The sequence below is a fragment of the Ahaetulla prasina genome, chromosome 8, assembly GCF_028640845.1.
Source record: "Ahaetulla prasina isolate Xishuangbanna chromosome 8, ASM2864084v1, whole genome shotgun sequence".
Classification (NCBI taxonomy): Eukaryota; Metazoa; Chordata; class Lepidosauria; order Squamata; family Colubridae; genus Ahaetulla; species Ahaetulla prasina.
This window is the reverse complement of record NC_080546.1, coordinates 90608607-90627464: the sequence shown is the minus strand read 5'-3', so window position 1 is coordinate 90627464 and position 18858 is coordinate 90608607. Positions and strand designations below refer to the sequence as shown.

Here is an 18858-nt window from a genome sequence, read left to right as displayed (position 1 = left end):
CGTGCCTCCTCTCCCTCGCTTGGATCATCCCAATTTCGGTCCAGACCATCCCGGAGCTGAGCGATTTTGTCATATAGATAACCACTAAACTCCTCGGCACGCCCCTGTAACGGGTCATCCCGCACCTCCTGATGAAGGAGGGAACGGGTCACCCGAAACAGGGCGGCCGGGCGGTTATCTGCCGACGCAATGAGGGTGGAGGCGTAGGAACGCCTCCCTCATTGCCACTAGGTAGGTCCTAGAATAGGACCTAACTAGTGTCCGATCAGCTTCGGAATGACTGGACCTCCAAGTGCTCTCTAGGCGTCTTCTCCGGCGTTTCATCTCTCTCAGCCCCTCGGAGAACCAAGGGGCCAGACGAGATCTGCGCCGGGTCAGAGGCGCAAAGGCACGACACGGTCCAAGGCCCAGCCGCGGCCTGTTCCCAGGCCGCAACTAGTTCCTCAGTCGTGCCGTGGGCCAGATCCTCAGGAATGGCCCAAGCTCCGTCAGGAACCTCTCAGGGTCCATCAGGCGCCTGGGACGGAACCAACGTGTAGGTTCCGTCTCCCTGCGATGGTGGGTGCGGTTCGAAGTCCAGGCGAAGGAGAAATGATCTGTCCATGACATTGGTTCTGTTACTAAATCGTCTAATATCAGATCATTTAGCCACTGACCAGAGATATAAATCAGATCCAGCGTGCCTCCCCCCATGTGCGTAGGGCCATCATTTACTCGAATCAGGTCCAAGGCCGTCATGGAAGCCTGGAACTCCCGAGCTGCAGTCGATGATAAGCCAGCTGATGGCAAGTTGAAATCCCCCATGACTATCAGTCTGGGGGTCTCAACTGCCACAGTGGCAAATAACTCCAGCAGCTCGGGCAGGGCTGTGGTCACGTAGCAAGGAGCCAGGTACGTGATCAACAAGCCCAACTGATTCCTATGGCCCCACCGCACATAGAGGGATTCACAGCCGGCAATCTGAGGAACAGTGGCCTCCCTCGGCTCTAGATCTTCCTTAATGACAACCGCCACCCCTCCACCCCTACCCTGGGCCCTCGGCTGATGGAATGCTCGGAAACCTGGGGGGCACAGTTCGACGAGGGGAACCCCCCCCCTCTGGCCCCAACCAGGTCTCCGTAATGCCCATAAGGTCCGCGGACTCCCCCTGAGTTTCAGGGAAAACTCAGCTGAACAAATTTCTGCTTGTGGGCCTTAGAATCAGTGAGGGCTCCTGGCATTTGCCTGAGGAGGTTCTTGCAACTTCCTTGGCAAGGTTTCTCAGGAGTGGCTGGCCATTGCTTCCTCCCTAGGGCTGAAAGAGAGTGACTGGCCCAAGGTCATCCCGTTGGCTTTGTGCCTAAGGCGGGACCAGAACTCCTTGTCTCCTGGTTCTAAGCCAATGCCTTTAACCACAGCCCCAGACTATCCCTGGTGGTGATCTAACCTTTTTTTCCATGACTGGGCACACATAGTTTGAAGATACCACTTGCACTGATGATGTTCCCTAGTTGGGTCGTGAAAGGTCTACAAGAAAATCACCAAGCTCAGAGAGCACCAAGGACCCCACAGTCCTCCTCCTCCTCCCCTCACTCCTCCTCTCTGTAAATCCCACCTCCTTCTAGCACTGATGAAGTTACCTAGTTGGGTCATGAAACGTCTGCATGAAAACAATCCAGCTCAGAAAGCACCAAGGGCCTCACAGTCCTCCTTCTCCTTCTCCTCTTCTTCCTCTTCCTCTTCCTCCTCCTCTCTCTCTGCCAACCACCCTCCCTTCTAGCACTGATGATGTTACCTAGTTGGGTCATGAAATGTCTTTAAGAAAACAACTCAGCTCAGAAAGCACCAAGAGCCCCACAGTCCTCCTTCTCCTTCTCCTTCTCCTTCTCCTTCTCCTTCTCCTTCTCCTTCTCCTTCTCCTTCTCCTTCTCCTTCTCCTTCTCCTCTCCTTCTCCTTCTCCTTCTCCTTCCTTCTTCTCCTCTCCTCTCCTCTCCTCTCCTCCTTCCTCCTCCTCCTCTCCTTCTCCTCTCCTCCTTCTCCTTCTCCTCTCCTCCTTCTCCTTCTCCTCCTTCTCCTCTCCTTCTCCTCTCCTTCTCCTTCTCCTCTCCTTCTCCTTCTCCTTCTCCTTCTCCTTCTCCTTCTCCTCTCCTTCTCCTCTCCTTCTCCTTCTCCTTCTCCTTCTCCTTCTCTTCCTCTTCCTCCTCCTCCTCCTCTCTGCCAACCACCCTCTCTTCTACCACCGATGATGTTACCTAGTTGAGTCATGAAACTTCTGCAAGAAAACCACCAAGCTCAGAGAGAACCCTTCCGTCCTCCTCCTCCTCCTCCTCCTCCTCCTCCTCCTCCTCCTCCTCCTCCTCCTCCTCCTCCTCCTCCTCCTCCTCCTTTCTGGCACTGATGATATTATCTAGTTGGGTCATGAAACATCTGCAAGGAAACCACCAAGCTCAGAGAGCATCAAGACACCCAAAGTCGCCTTTTTCTTCTTCTTCTTCTTCTTCTTCTTCTTCTTCTTCTTCTTCTTCTTCTTCTTCTTCTTCTTCTTCTTCTTCTTCTTCTTCTTCTTCTTCTTCTTCTTCTTCTTCTTCTTCTTCTTCTTCTTCTTCTCCTTCTCCTCCTCCTCCTCCTCCTCCTCCTCCTCCTCCTCCTCTCTGCCAACCACACTTCCCTCTTGCATTGATGATGTTCCCTAGCTGGGTCATGAAACGTCTGCAAGAAAACCACCAAGCTCAGAGAGCACCAAGGACCCTCCACAGTTCAACCCCGGGCTACAAATATTCTCCTTTATTGAAAGCACCTGCTTGAGCACAGTTGTGTTACTCTCCGACTGAAAGCACGAACGCTTGAAAACCGTTTGAACCCCTGCTCAAAGTTCAGTCGTGTCTGCACGTTTTCCACGCAAGTCATAGAAGCGACGAGTGCCAGAAATCTTCGCAGTGTTTCGTGATTCGGTGACATCCCTGATTTTACAAAACTTTATTTTTATTTTATTTTATTTATTTATTTATTTCATTTGTCACAACAGTATATATAAGCATAACCATGAAATAACTATACGATGAATAAGCATATATATAAGTATGTAATAACTATATTAATTGGATATAATGAAAGGAAACAATAGGACAGGAACGGAAGGCATGCAGGTGCTCTTATGCACGCCCCTTACAGACCTCTTAGGAATGGGGTGAGGTCAATAGTAGACAGTTTTTGGTTAAAGCTTTGGGGATTTTGGGAAGAGACCAGAGTCAGGTAGTGCATTCCAGGCATTAACAACTCTGTTACAGAAGTCATATTTTCTGCAATCAAGGTTGGAGCGCTTCACATTAAGCTTAAATCTATTGTGTGCTCGTGTATTGTTGTGATTGAAGCTGAAGTAGTCTTCGACAGGAAGGACGTTGTAACAGATGATTCTATGAGTTAAACTCAGGTCATGTCGACCTTACTTGCATACTTACTTACATGTCGACTTACTAGAGAAGGGCATAGTCTTGAGACAAGATTGTCCAGTCCTCTTATTGACCTGGGAATGGGAGTTGTTGTTGTTGTTGTTCTCCCCTTTGACTGTGAAAACTGTTTTAAAATTTAGGAACGTGTTTGATTTGCAATCGTTTTGATTACGAAGGCTCTGCGTTGGAAGCCCACTCGTTTCCCACTTTTAATTCCTTTGGGAATCTTTGCTTCCCACGTTTTCCTGTGCTTGGCACAAACTTACCTTATTACCCAGGAGTGGGAATGTTGTGTTGGGAGCTTGTTATTTGATTATTTTTCTTTTTTTTTAAATTATTATTTTTCTTTCTTTTAGATGGTGTTTTTAGATCCTTGTCAGTGGCCTTGAGTCGCCACGGGGCGAGTCAGCGGCGATATACATTATTCCTAAATAAATAAATAGATAGATAGAGAAATAAAATGATTGCATATATATCTAGGTAGCAGTAAAGGAGAAGATTTGTAGCTCAGGGTTGACATATGAGGGGTCCTTGGTGCTCTCTGTGCTTGGCTGTTTTCCTGCAGACATTTCATAACCCAGCTAGGGAACATCATCAAGAGGAGAGGAGGAGGAGGAGGAGGGGGAATAGGAGGAGGAGGAGGAGGAGGAGGAGGAGGAGGAGGAGGAGGAGGAGGAGGAGGAGGAGGAGAATAGAATAGAATAGAATAGAATAGAATAGAATAGAATAGAATAGAATAGAATAGAATAGAATAGAATAGAATAGAATTTTATTGGCCAAGTGTGATTGGACACACAAGGAATTTGTCTTGGTGCATATGCTCTCAGTGTACATAAAAGAAAGATACGTTCATCAAGGTACAACATTTACAACACAATTGATGATCAATATATCAATATAAATCATAAGGATTGCCAGCAACAAGTTATAGTCATACAGTCATAAGTGGAAAGAGATTGTTGATGGGAACTATGAAACGATTAATAGTAGTGCAGATTCAGTAAATAGTCTGACAGTGTTGAGGGAATTATTTGTTTAGCAGAGTGATGGGAAAAAACTGTTCTTGTGTCTAGTTGTTCTGGTGTGCAGTGCTCTATAGCGTCGTTTTGAGGGTAGGAGTTGAAACAGTTTATGTCCAGGATGCGAGGGGTCTGTAAATATTTTCACGGCCCTCTTCTTGATTCGTGCAGTATACAGGTCCTCAATGGAAGGCAGGTTGGTAGCAATTATTTTTTCTGCAGTTCTAATTATCCTCTGAAGTCTGTGTTTTTCTTGTTGGGTTGCAGAACCGAACCAGACAGTTATAGAGGTGCAAATGACAGACTCAATAATTCCTCTGTAGAATTGGATCAGCAGCTCCTTGGGCAGTTTGAGCTTACTGAGTTGGCGCAGAAAGAACATTCTTTGTTGTCCTTTTTTGATGATGTTTTTGATGTTAGCTGTCCATCTCATAACCCAGCTAGGGAACATCATCAATGGGAGGAGGAGGAAGAGGAGGAGGAGGAAGAGAGGAGGAAGAAGAGGAGGAGGAGAGGAAGACGAGGAAAAGGAAGGAGAAGGAAAAGAAGAGGAGGAGGGGGAGGAGGATGAGGATGAGGATGACGGAAGGGTTCTCTCTGAGCTTGGTGGTTTTCTTGCAGACATTTCATGGCCAAACTAGGGAACATCATCAGTGCTAGAAGGAAGGGGTATGCAGAGAGGGGGGAGGGGGAGGGGAAGGAAGTGGTGGTTGGGGGAGGGGTGTCTTAGAGATTCATCCCAGCCAAACAATCTCTAAGACCACCCCCACCCAAACAGACAGTCGAGACAACAGAATATTAACTGACAGCAAACACCACTCCTTACCGGCGCTGATGCTGTTACCTAGTCGGGTCGTGAAACGTTTGCAAGAAAGCCACCCAGCTCAGAGAGCATCAAGGGCCCCACAGTCCTAGCTCCTTCCCTCCCCCTGCCTCCTTCTCCTCCTCCCTGAAAATCCCAGTCCCTTCTAGCATTGATGCTGTTAGCTAGCTGGGTCGTGAAACGTCTGCAAGAAAGCCACCCAGCTCAGAGAGCACCCAGGACCCCCCTCATATCTAGGTAGAAATACAAACGTCTACGTTGCCCCCACCCCCCAGAAAGGCAGTTTAGATTAAGACGGGTTAGGGTTAGTGTGTGTGAGAGAAAGAGACCGTGGGCTGAGTGTAACGGAGGCAGAGGGAAGATGGGGGGCTGGTGGTGGAGGAAAATCTCCCCCCCTGCTTCTGGGCAGAAGAAAGCCGGGGGAGGGGCGATGGGTTGGGGGGGTGGGGAAGCAGAGGTTAGAGTTGGGGGAGGGGGTCCCGTTCTTATTCGCAAGGAAGCCGGACAGGTGTTAACTTCCTCTCGGGCTTTTGGCTGCTGGAGACACCATCCTCTCCCCGAAACTTTGGCACACCTTCTCCGTCCGAAGAGATCTAAGAATCGGGGTCTCCGATCCAAGAATCGGGGTCTCTTGCCCTTCCCCCCCCCAACAGCCCAAGTCAAGCGAGCCCTTTGCGGGAAGGCTAAGAACCGGGGAAGAGGCTGGTTGCGTTTCGGGGTCCCGGAGGTGGGTGGGGGTGTCCCGGCGAGACCCAGGTGCTATTTGGGGATGGAGGAAAAAAAGGGGGGGTCGCCGGGCAAGCCCCTTGCGGGAAGGTGGGGGGGGGAGCCTTCCTTCTGCATAGAGGCAGGTGCACCGCCCGGGGAAGGATCGGGGGTCAGGAAGGCGAGGACCTACCCGGTGATGGGGAGGGGCTTTTGGGGTGTGGGGCAGACCTATACCGGAGAACGTGCCAGTGCGGGGAGGGGGGGGGCGCAGCCTTTTCCGCTTCCTGGGCTGCGCAGGGCGGGGTCGCCAGTCCCCCCCCTCCCCACCCAGCCCCTCGCTTCGTCGTTGGGAAGGGGCGCCCGCCGCCTCTGTCCCCCCCACCACGACCACCGCGGCGCGAGAGCCCCGCGGCATGGCTCGAGCTCCGGACCCCGAGGGGCTTCCCCGGCAGGTGAGAGGGGTTTGGGGTGGGGAGAGGGAGAGGGTGGGCTGGGAGAGACTGGGGTGGGGGGTCTCTGGCGGAGGCGGCTTTGTCTGCCTGCCTGCTTGCTTGCTTGCTTGGCTCCGCCGTGAGAAGGGGAAGCGGGCGCGGCCGGGAGAACCGGTGGGAAAGGGAAGGCTCGGTCGAAGGGCAGGGATGGAAGCCCGGCAGCTCCGGGCAGGAAGGAAAGAAGGAAGGAAGGAAGGAAGGAAGGAAGGAAGGAAGGAAGGAAGGAAGGAAGGAAGGATTGTTTAACAGGTATATGCAGGCATCTTTTGAATTCCATTAAGAAAACAATTCCGATTTTGGTTTAATGAATGGATGAATGGAATGGAATGGAAGGAAGGAAGGAAGGAAGGAAGGAAAGGAACATTGCAGAGAAGGGAGGGAGGGAGGAAAGAAGGAAGGAAGGAAGAAAGAAAGGAAGGAAGGAAGGACTGTTTAACAGGTATATGCAGGCAACTTTTGAATTCCATCAAGAAAACAATTCCAATTTTGGTTTAATGAATGGATGAATGGAATGGAATGGAATGGAAGGAAGGAAGGAAGGAAGGAACATTGCAGAGAAGGGAGGGAGGAAGGAAGGAAGGAAGGAAAGAAGGAAGGAAGGAAGGAAGGTAGGAAGGCTGGAGCCGAGCTCTTTGCTTCAGTCAGAAACGGAATGTGGGGAGAGGGAGGGAGGACAGACCACTGATGTTCTTTCCCTAGTTTGGGTCAGGAAACGTCTTGCAAGGAAACACCGCCCCCCCCCAAAAAAAGCACTGAGAGCATCAAGGACCCTTCAGGTCAACCCTGAGCAGCCCCCCCCAAAATCTCCTTTATTGAAACCCACCTTTGGAAAAAGGCATTGAATGGGGCTCCATCGAGTTCTATTTCTCAAAATGTAGAAAGATGCCCAGCGCCCCGCAGCCGATTAAACTGAGGAAAAAAGAAAAAAAAAAGGCTGTGGGCCTTTTTTATTTTTATTTACTTTTGGGGTTTTAAGCGTGTTTCTAACCTGCTTTGATTGGCGGGCCAGAAAAACGGGTTTTACCGTGTTTTTTTTTTTTTGCAAACCGCCAGGATTTGTTGAGCCAAGAGCTTGGAAGAATAGATGGAAGGGAGGGAGGAGGGGGTCTTGACAAGATGGAGTGAGGGGCAAAAAAAAACAAACGGTTATTTTACAGTAGTGGTATGTGTGTGTGTGGAGTGAGAGAAAGAGACCGTGGGCTGAGTGTAACGGAGGCAGAGGGAAGATGGGGGCTGGTGGTGGAGGAAAATCTCCCCTGCTTCTGGGCAGAAGAAAGCCGGGGAGGGGCGATGGGTTGGGGGTGGGAAGCAGAGGTTAGAGTTGGGGAGGGTCCCGTTCTTATTCGCAAGGAAGCCGGGCAGGTGTTAACTTCCTCTCGGGCTTTTGGCTGCTGGAGACACCGCCCCCTCCCCGAAACTTTGGCACACCTTCTCCGTCCGAAGAGATCTAAGAATCGGGGTCTCCGATCCAAGGATCGGGGGCTCTTGCCCTTCCCCCCCCAACATCCCAAGTCAAGCGAGCCCTTTGCGGGAAGGCTAAGAACCAGGGAAGAGGCTGGTTGCGTTTCGGGGTCCCGGAGGTGGGTGGGGGTGTCCCGGCGAGACCCAGGTGCTATTTGGGGATGGAGGAAAAAAAAAGGGGGGGGGTCGCCGGGCAAGCCCCTTGCGGGAAGGTGGAGGGGGGGGAGCCTTCCTTCTGCATAGAGGCAGGTGCACCGCCCGGGAAGGATCGGGGGTCAGGAAGGCGAGGACCTACCCGGTGATGGGGAGGGGCTTTTGGGGTGTGGGGCAGACCTATACCGGAGAACGTGCCAGTGCGGGAGGGCGCAGCCTTTTCCGCTTCCTGGGCTGCGCAGGGCGGGGTCGCCAGTCCCCCCCCTCCCCACCCAGCCCCTCGCTTCGTCGTTGGGAAGGGGCGCCCGCCGCCTCTGTCCCCCCCACCACGACCACCGCGCCGTGAGACCCCCGCGGCATGGCTCGAGCTCCGGACCCCGAGGGGCTTCCCCGGCAGGTGAGAGGGGTTTGGGGTGGGGGAGAGGGAGAGGGAGAGGGTGGGCTGGGAGAGACTGGGGTGGGGGGCCTCTGGCGGAGGCGGCTTTGTCTGCCTGCCTGCTTGCTTGGCTCCGCCGTGAGAAGGGGAAGCGGGCGCGGCCGGGAGAACCGGTGGGAAAGGGAAGGCTCGGTCGAAGGGCAGGGATGGAAGCCCGGCAGCTCCGGGCAGGAAGGAAAGAAGGAAGGAAGGAAGGAAGGAAGGAAGGAAGGAAGGAAGGAAGGAAGGAAGGAAGGAAGGAAGGATTGTTTAACAGGTATATGCAGGCATCTTTTGAATTCCATTAAGAAAACAATTCCGATTTTGGTTTAATGAATGGATGAATGGAATGGAATGGAAGGAAGGAAGGAAGGAAGGAAGGAAAGGAACATTGCAGAGAAGGGAGGGAGGGAGGAAAGAAGGAAGGAAGGAAGAAAGAAAGGAAGGAAGGAAGGACTGTTTAACAGGTATATGCAGGCAACTTTTGAATTCCATCAAGAAAACAATTCCAATTTTGGTTTAATGAATGGATGAATGGAATGGAATGGAATGGAAGGAAGGAAGGAAGGAAGGAACATTGCAGAGAAGGGAGGGAGGAAGGAAGGAAGGAAGGAAAGAAGGAAGGAAGGAAGGAAGGAAGGCTGGAGCCGAGCTCTTTGCTTCAGTCAGAAACGGAATGTGGGGAGAGGGAGGGAGGACAGACCACTGATGTTCTTTCCCTAGTTTGGGTCAGGAAACGTCTTGCAAGGAAACACCGCCCCCCCCCCCAAAAAAAAGCACTGAGAGCATCAAGGACCCTTCAGGTCAACCCTGAGCAGCCCCCCCCCAAAATCTCCTTTATTGAAACCCACCTTTGGAAAAAGGCATTGAATGGGGCTCCATCGAGTTCTATTTCTCAAAATGTAGAAAGATGCCCAGCGCCCCGCAGCCGATTAAACTGAGGAAAAAAGAAAAAAAAAAAGGCTGTGGGCCTTTTTTATTTTTATTTACTTTTGGGGTTTTAAGCGTGTTTCTAACCTGCTTTGATTGGCGGGCCAGAAAAACGGGTTTTACCGTGTTTTTTTTTTTTTGCAAACCGCCAGGATTTGTTGAGCCAAGAGCTTGGAAGAATAGATGGAAGGGAGGGAGGAGGGGGTCTTGACAAGATGGAGTGAGGGGCAAAAAAAACACAAACGGTTATTTTACAGTAGTGGTATGTGTGTGTGTGGAGTGAGAGAAAGAGAGAAAGAGAGAAGGGGCAGAGAGAGGGAGGAGGGAGAGAGGGAGGGAGAGAGAGAGAAAGAGAAAGGGAGAGAAAAAAGAGAGAGAATGAGAGAGAGAGAAAGAAAGGGACAGAGGGAAAGGGAGAGAGAAAGAGAGAGGGAAGAAAGGAGAGAAGGGGAAGGGAGAGGGAGAGAGAGAGAGAAGGGGCAGAGAGAGGAGAGAGAATGAGAGAGAGAGAAAGAGAAAGGGAGAGAGGGAAAGGGAGAGAGACAGAGGGAGGGAAGGAAGGAAGGAAGGAGAGGGGGAAGGGGAGAGAGAGGGAGGGAGAAAAAGAAAGAGAAAGAGAGAGGGAGAAAGAAAGAGAAAGAGAAAGAGAGGGAGAGAGAATGGGGGAGGGGGGAGATAGATAGATAGATAGATAGATAGATAGATAGATAGATAGATAGATAGATAGATAGATAGGGGTTCAATCACTAGACACAATCTGGAAATTAGCAGTCCTAGTTTGCATTCCCAAAACGAGACCGGAACAAGCCGTGGCTTCTTTTCATTATCCATTGTTCAGATCATAACCCAACATAATCGTTGAGCAAGGGATTCGGAAGGGAGTGCCTGGCTATCCAGAGTCACACAGAATGGTGAGATGAGCAGCACATAAATTTTAATAATATCAACAACAACAACAACAACAATAACAATAATTTCGAATGCAAACAGACCGATATCTGGCCTCATGACACGCCTGGTATCACTATGGTGGTGAAGAAGAAGGAAAGTTTGCTTCATTGAGATTGCAATACCAGGGGATGCACGAATGGAAGAGAAAGAGCTAGGGAAAAAAAATAACAAAATATCACAATTTGCAAATTGAAGTTGAGTGACTATGGAGAAAGAAATCAATGGTTATCTAAAGGGGTTCCTTGATAGATGGAAATGTTGAACGTATCAAACCTGAATTTTCTGACTTTGCAAAACAAAACAAAACAAAAAAACCCATCTTACTCAGAACTGCCTCTACAGTAGTGGCCAGAATTGTGGAAATCTTTTGGGAAAAGTATATTTTGGAGGTTTGATGGCTAATAACACCATTTTTGGGGGGAGTTTCAAGATAATCCTATTCCACTGCTGGAATGGCCTGGGAATAGCCCAGATCTTAACCCAATTGAAAATCTATGGAGCCGACTGAAGAAACTTCTTAGTCAGAAGCGACCTAGCAATAAAACCCAGTTAATAGAAGTAATCCTTCAATCTTGGTTTCACATTATAACAGCTGCAGAACTCAAAGACTTGGTTCACTCCAAGTCTCACGTTGTAAGGCCGTTGCAAAATCCCGCCTAGAAAAATTGCAGGGATTCATCCAGGCAGTCGACAATGACTTGAAGGCCCCAAAACCAACCAACCAACTTCCAAACCATCATGGTCTACTTCAGTTGGATGCTAAAAGCTTTATTTGGGTCAAACTGATCTTATCCTGCCTGCCTGACTGCACATGAAAAAAACGACAACCCATATGGTTTCCCTGCGGCCACTTTGAAAGCCATTCTCTGTTTCGGAGCCTCCAGCCCTAGAGGTACCGAGTCAGAATTTATCGCAAGACTGACAGATGACAAGACGATAATGAGAACTGTCAGGAATTCCTTTTAGGCAAAGAACCAGGCAGCGCATCGAGGGAGGGGGAATAAAATGGTTGTTATCGTTGTGGGTTGTCTAGTCAGGGCTAAACTTTTATGCAAAGCCTTCGTCGTTTTTGCCAGATGAAGCCTGCTGCCACTAGTCTTCCCTGATTCATATAGCCTAGTTTGAGTCAGCTTGGGACCCGGTTTCGATCTTTCTAGAATTTTCTTAGCAGAGGTGGGGAAAGACGGCGCCATTATGACTGGCGGACTTCAACTCCCAGAATTCCCGAGCCAGCCATTTTAATATTTAAGACTCGGGTTCTAAGGCAGAGGTGGGGGAACTGTGGCCCCTTGATGACTTGTGGACTTCAACTCCCAGAATTCCTGAGACAGCATGGCTGACTGGGGAATTCTGGGAGTTGAAGTCCACAAGTCATAAAAGTGACATTTTTCCTCACTCCTGTCTTGGAGCAAGGATGTCCAGTAGTGGGTTTCAATTTCGGTCGCTACTGGTTCACTCGTGGGCACGCACATGCTCACACATGTATGTGACGCTTCTGCGCATGTGCAGAAGCTTCTGCATATGTGCAGAGATGTCCGGGCGGGTGGGTGGAGCCTCCCACCGCCGGTGCTACTGATTCGCCCGAACTGGTAGCAACTCACCACTGAAGATGTCCAACCTTGAGAACTTTAAGAACTGTGGACTTCAACTACCAGAATTCCCCAGCCAGCTGGCTGGGGAATTCTGGGACTTGAAGTCCACGAGTTGTCAAGATTGGACAACCCTGTCCCAGTGTGGCAAGCTCTGAAGTTATTATATCTCCCGCATCTTCTTCCAATTCAGAAATGGTCGGAAGGATTTCACTTCAGGAGCTATATCTAAGAGGTAAGTGATATGCTCGGAAGGAGGAATTCTGCTCCACAATTCTGGAAAAAAAAACACCCCACAATTCTGTAAACCCACAATTCTGTAAACTCACAATCCTGTAAGCCCTGAATGGTGGTTTGTCCAGGGAGAAGACCTCTCAAAAGACTCCCCAAGGCTAGGCAAGGAGTCGCCCCTTCTTTTAGATCCTCAAGTCGTGTTACAAGACCGTACGATCTAATTCTTTGAACGTTGTCCTCACCGTTTCTATTTTTTTCTCCACTCAGGGTGATGGTTTATTCATTAAGAACGGACGAATTATCAACGATGACCACTCCTTCTATGCCGATGTCTACGTGGAAGACGGACTTATAAAGTTAGTGTTGAAACCCTGAAATTTATTTGCACATCCGGTCGATTCAACGGATACGGCTTCTTTTAGGATTCTTTGACTGACTTGGATTGGTAATCGCTCGAATTAAAAAGAGAGGGCTTGAAGGGCTCTCGGAGGCTTCAACTGGTCCAGAATGCGGCTGCGTGGGTGATAAAGGGAGCTACTCGTGGCTCCCATATAACACCGATCCTGCGCAGGCTGCACTGGTTGCCGGTGGTCTTCCGGGTGCAATTCAAGGTGTTGGTAACCACCTTTAAAGTGCTCCATGGCTTAGGACCGGGGTATTTACGGGACCGCCTGCTGCCACCGGTAGCCTCCCATCGACCTGTGCGCTTCCACAGGGAGGGTCTCCTCAGGGTGCCGTCAGCCAAACAATGTCGGCTGGCGACCCCCAGGGGGAAAGCTTTCTCTGTGGGGGCTCCCACCCTCTGGAATGAGCTTCCTCCGGGGTTACGATCACTCCCTGACCTCCGGACCGTCCGACGCGAGCTCAAGACTCTCTCGTTTCATCGCGCAGGGCTAGCCTAATGTGTTGTGTTTTAACTGGGGGTTTTATTATTAATGATTTTAATAACTTAATTTTAATCGTTAGTCAAAATTTAATCAGATTTTTACAGTGTTTTTAATTTATCTATGTATATTGTATGAATTCTGTTTTACGTTGGCTGTGAACCGCCCTGAGTCCTTCGGGAGAAGGGCGGTGTAGAAATTTAAGAAATGAAATGAAATGAAATGAGAGCGGGAAAAAGCAGACAGCGATAAGTTTAAACGATTACACAGGTAGTCCTCGAGTTACAACAGTTCATTTCGTGCCTGTTCAGAGTTACAATGATATTGAAAAAAAGCGACTTATGACCATTTTTGACCCTTATGGGTCCTGTACTGAACCTAGCACAGGTGCAGGTGACCCTTTGAAGCAGGGGTGTCAAACTCAAGGCCTGGAGGGTCAGATCCAGGCCACGGGGTGCTTAGATCTGGCCCGCGGAACTTCCCTGGAAACAGTGAAGGACCGGCCCGCGGTGCTTCTGCCAGCAAAAATGGAGCTGGAGTAGGTTTTGGGTTTTCACTGGCAGAGGGTTGCAAGAGGCGGTTGCAGCTGAAAACGGAGCTCGGGAGCCTGTTTTCTCTGGCAGAGCCCTCGGGCCGCCACAGGCACCCCCCACACGAGTGATGTCAAGCTGGCCACGCTCCCCTGCCCCCCCCAAGGTTGAACACCACCCTGATGAGGCTGTTCTGAGCCAGCCTTAGCAGAAGCGAGAAAAAAGACTCCTTGTCATGAAAAAAAAAACCCCTCTTGATTTACCTCTTGTCAATTAATGGCATCCACCCGCTGAAAAGTCCTTCAGTGAGTTAAATGCAGCAACAGACCTTATCAGTTCCTTGTGATAATTGCCGGGTTGTGAGCTGAAAGGCTGCAAATTAAGATCTGGCAAGCAGTCTTTGTGAAACACAATGAGCAAAATCTCCAGAAATACGAACGGTTGTCTCCTACGACCACCACTACTCTCTTCTTCTATTTATTCCCCAGCCAGGGAGGGGCCATTCAGCGTCCTCGTGTGCTTTGCTTCCCAAGTCGACTCCTTATCCTCCATTGTTCACCTCGCCTAACTGCTCTGCACATACGTGCATCTGGGACAGGCCCCAGCTGTTCTTCCTCCTCACTCATCTCAGCCTCCAAAGGCAGCTGCCTCTCCTGTGGCTGGGAAATGTCGGACGGCCCTCGGCTCTATCTCTGTGCCCGACGCAGAGCATCATCAGAGCCTTCCCCAGACTCCAGCACTGGCCCAAGTTCCTCCCCAACCTCCTCATTGTCCGAGTCTGGCGGGCCACAACAGAGGCCCTCAATGAAATCGAGCTTGACACCGCTGCTTTAAAGGGGGGGAAAAATGCACATTTGAGGTGTTTTGAGGGCCTTCCTCGATAAAAAGAGTAAACAGTCCTGCTTTCTTCCTGTTAGACAAATTGGAGAGAATCTGATTATTCCCGGAAACCCGAAAACCATCGAGGCAACCGGCTTCATGATCTTTCCCGGCGGTATCGACAGCAACACTTCTCTGCAGAAATCCGTTCAAGGCTTAACAGTAGCGGATGATTTTTATCAAGGAACGAAGGCTGCGTTGTCCGGAGGCACAACGACCGTCAGTAAGTGTCGGGGCAGTTGGGCCTCAACCTCTCCACACAGATAGCTGCGGAGATTCTCCGTCATGCAGGCCCTTGGTTGTCCCAAAAGTGCTTTTTCAAAAGACTTTTTTCTTCTTCTTCTTCTTCTTGTTTTTTTGTTTTCATTGAAAACATTTTGCTTCTCATCCCAGGAGTTTCCTCAGTTCTTTTCCTTTCTGGGAAGGAAACTATAAATTGACGATGGCAACCACCGATAAAGAAACATTTGTTTTATAGGTGGCACTTAACCGCCGGCGAGGCTAGCAAAAATGTTTAAAAATATGTCTACCAAAATGTTGGAAATGTAAATTAAAAAACCAGGCACATACAATCAATCACCTGTGGTGGACTTGCCCAAAAGCTAAATAAATAAATAAATAAATAAATAAATTAAATAAATAAATAAATAAATAAATAGTTGGGCGAAAATGCATATGCGGTTAGAAAAAATGTTAAGACAGCATATAGATTTTAAGTCAAGATTATTTTTTGTCAGAAATAGAAAAAAAAAATAGAAATACCAAAAAAAAAATACGATAAAGGGAATGCATATTTGATATTACGTGTTTTTAACGGCAGCGAGAATTGTCTTTGCACAACATTGGAAAAGCGAGGAAAGGCCTACGGAGGAAGACATAGTTAAAAGAATATTATATTTGGACTGTGCAGAAATGGACAGATTAACACTGAAGATAAAAGGAAAAGAAGACACAAGAATATTTTTGTACTTGGGACTTGTTTTATCAATGGTTGGACAATAGGGGTAGAAATTAGGAACTTAAGAAGTATTACTATGTAAATGAATTGACCCAGACAGTACACTGTTCATTAAGCATATATTAGAAAATATCTATCTATCTATCTATCTATCTATCTATCTATCTATCTATCTATCTATCTATCTATCTATCTATCTATCTATCTATCTATCTATCTATCTATCTATCTATCTATCTTTGGTTATTCGGGTTTTCTCCCGCGTAAAATTGGAAGTGTCTTGGCGACGTTTCGACGAAGTCTCATTCGTCATCTTCAGGCTTCAGCTTCGTGCTTCTGGGAGCAATGTGTGACTGCAGCTGTTTCTTCCTTTTTAACTGCTAGTGGGGGTTTGAACTGATTGGGTGGGAGCTTGGCTGTGCTCTGATTGGATGGGTTTTTTTTGGTGCTCTGATTGGATGGGGGGGTGTCCTCTTTGGGTGGGGGCTTGGTTGTGCTCAGATTAGTCTGAGCTGCAGGGGGATTTGAGCTGGTGAGCTGCACAGCTGTTGTCCGGCTTCATGTTCGCGGGTATATATATATGTTTTCTGAGGTTTTCGCGGGTGTTTGTATGTAGGTCTTTGGTTATTCGTGTTTTCTCCCATGTAAAATTGGAAGGGTTTTGGCGACGGTTCGGCGAAGTCTCATTCGTCATCTTCAGGCTTCAACCGTGCTTCTGGGAGCAAGGGGTGACTGGAGCTGTTTCTTCCTTTTAACTGCTAGTGGGGGTTTGAACTGATTGGGTGGGAGCTTGGCTGTGCTCTGGATGGGGGTTTTTTGGTGCTCTGATTGGATGGGGGTGTCCTCTTTGGGTGGGGGCTTGGTTGTGCTCAGATTAGTCTGAGCTGCAGGATTTGAGCTGGTGAGCTGCACAGCTGTTGTCCGGCTTCGTGTTCGCGGGTATATATATATATGTTTTCTGAGGTTTTCGCGGGTGTTTGTATGTAGGTCTTTGGTTATTCGTGTTTTCTCCCATGTAAAATTGGAAGTGTCTTGGCGACGTTTCAACGAAATCCCATTCGTCATCTTCAGGCTAAGTGTTTACAGCTTCTTTTCTCCTAGAAGCACGAAGCTGTAAACACCTAGCCTGAAGATGACGAATGGGATTTTGTCGAAATGTCGCCAAGACACTTCCAATTTTATGCAGGAGAAAACCCGAAAAACCAAAGACCTACATATATATTTCATATATATATTTCATATATGTCTCTCTCTCTTCCTCTCTCTCTTTCTGTTTCTCTGCTTCTCTCTCTCTGTCTCTTTCTCTCTCCCTTTCTCTCTCTCTCTCTCTCTGTCTTTCTCTTTTTCTGTCTCTTTCTTTCTCTATTTCTGTTCCTCTCTCTCTCTTTCTCCCTCTCTTCCTTCCTTCCTTCTTTCCTTCCTTCCTTCCTTTCTTTTTCTCTCTCCCTTTCTCTTTCTTCCTTTCTCTCTCTCTCTCTCTCTCTTTCTCTTTCTCTCTTTCTCTCTCCCTTTCTCTTTCTTTCTTTCTCTCTTTCTCTTTCATTTTTTCTCTCTCTTTCTCTTTCTCTCTCTTTCTCTCTCTCTTTCTCTTTCAGTTGATCACGTCCTTCCAGAGCCCGGCTCCAGTTTATTAACGGCGTTTGCAAAGTGGAAAGAGGCAGCGGAGAGCAAATCCTGTTGTGATTATTCTCTGCACGTGGACATCACCAACTGGTATGATGGGATCCAGGAAGATCTTGAAAGTCTGGTGCAACACAAAGGTTTGTACTAAGAGCTTTCGGGGGAGAGCAGTTTGTGAGTGTGTTCACTACATGCTTCAGTGTTTGAACATATCATCATCCTCTTTTAATGATCCCATAATCCCTTGTGGCAGGGGTACAGTCTGGGCAATTGAATGGAACAGAGTGTTTACTGGCCGGATGCCTTTCCCTGTCACCAGTGCGGAGTTTTGTTCAGCAGATATATTCTCATCGTGCCCAGAGAGAGAAATATCTGCCTCTTCCTAGGATTGAACTCACAGCCTCCTGATTGTGAGGTGAGAGCTCCACCCTCTAGGCCACCGCATCACTCTAGCGTTTGGACATATGCTACCTAAAAAATAATAATTAGCTTATTACATATGTTGGAAGTAGATTCATAGTTTATCAATCCCAAAATAAAACAGTCTCTCCATGTATCGTTGGTTGAAATCTGTGTTTATGGCATCAGGTAGTTCTAATCCCCTTATAAAGCTGGTCCTTGACTTATAACAGCTCATTTAGTGACTGTTCAGAGTTACAACGTGTTGTGACCCAGGCCCAGGTAGGTAGTAGGAAACTCAGTCCATGAGGTTTTTTTTTTGGGCTCTGCGCATGCGCAAGATGGCTGCATAACCGGGAGATCGGGAGGACGACGACTTGGTGAAGTGGGGGATGGCGACGCCCAGGCGGTCTGCCGAGCAGCCTGCGCCCCCCGGTTAGGTGTAGCACCACCTAAGCAGCTGTGAGAGGGGTCTTGGGACCTCCTTGGACCCACGGCTGCCGGGACCGAAGCCGGGAAGGGCGGGGCTGCGAACGGCGGCCATTTTATCATTCGGCCGGGCGGGAGCCGAGGAAGGAAACAGCGAGGCCTGGAGGAAGGAAACAGCGAGGCCTGGAGGAAGGAAACAGCGAGGCCTGGAGGAAGGACGCCGGTACCCAGAGGGCCTGCCAGCGGTTTCGCCCCAGATCCGTATGTCATCTCGGGCAGCCGGGAGAGGTCTGGGAGCCTCTTTGGACCCCGGCTGCAGGAGCAGGCCGAGGATGGGCGAGCCGCGGATGGCGGCCTCTGGGCTACGGACGAGGCTGCGGCTTGGATTTGGTGGTTGGGGAAGCCGCAGCTGGGTTTCCCCGTTCATCGTTTCATCGTTTTCTGGCATCTGGCGTCTTGGATGTCTTCTGGGCTCTCCAGCTCTTCTTGATTTCCCTGACCCCTTTGGACTTGGCGGAGGGCCTAGGCTCTAGGGCCTAGGGTGAAGGGCTGTGATAGATCCCTCTTGTGGCCCCCACGGAGGTGTCCTGGCCAGTTTGGCCTGGTTAGGCCTAGCGGGGCCTGCTTCTTCTCGGACTGGGAGTTGCATTGTCATCTGCAATCATGGGCCAGCTGCATTTGTCACCTTGCATCTTATATGGCTGGCTGATGGTCATTTTTGGGACTGTTCGGGAAGGTGATTGGAGACCGAATGGGTATTGGGGCCCTACTTTGCAACATCTTATGAGGAAACATCCACTCTGGAAATATCGGTGGCGCCACGAGCAGGAGATGAATACCACCCCTATTAGGACGGATTTTAGGACTGAGCTTTTCGCAGAACCACAATCATTTTACTACTAGACTGCATCTGCGACTTATACCATCTTGTATCAGCTTTAAGCCAGCCACCATCT

At 49.2% G+C, this 18858-nt stretch overlaps 2 protein-coding genes across 2 annotated transcripts in view; both read left to right on the top strand.

Moving 5' to 3' along the window:
* LOC131202959 (uncharacterized) overlaps positions 1 to 12555 on the top strand; it is a 34389-nt gene extending 21834 nt beyond the window's left edge. The window contains exon 3 of the mRNA XM_058192683.1: positions 12471 to 12555. The gene's annotated coding sequence lies outside the window, so the exon portion shown is untranslated. The remainder of the gene's footprint in view (positions 1 to 12470) is intronic.
* Positions 1 to 18858, top strand: part of CRMP1 (collapsin response mediator protein 1) — a 47577-nt gene that overhangs the window by 5806 nt on the left and 22913 nt on the right. The window contains exons 2-8 of the mRNA XM_058192673.1: positions 2272 to 2328; positions 5985 to 6002; positions 8181 to 8205; positions 10726 to 10756; positions 12471 to 12559; positions 14535 to 14719; positions 17050 to 17214. Of these exons, the coding sequence (XP_058048656.1) occupies positions 2272 to 2328; positions 5985 to 6002; positions 8181 to 8205; positions 10726 to 10756; positions 12471 to 12559; positions 14535 to 14719; positions 17050 to 17214 (570 nt within the window). The remainder of the gene's footprint in view (positions 1 to 2271; positions 2329 to 5984; positions 6003 to 8180; positions 8206 to 10725; positions 10757 to 12470; positions 12560 to 14534; positions 14720 to 17049; positions 17215 to 18858) is intronic.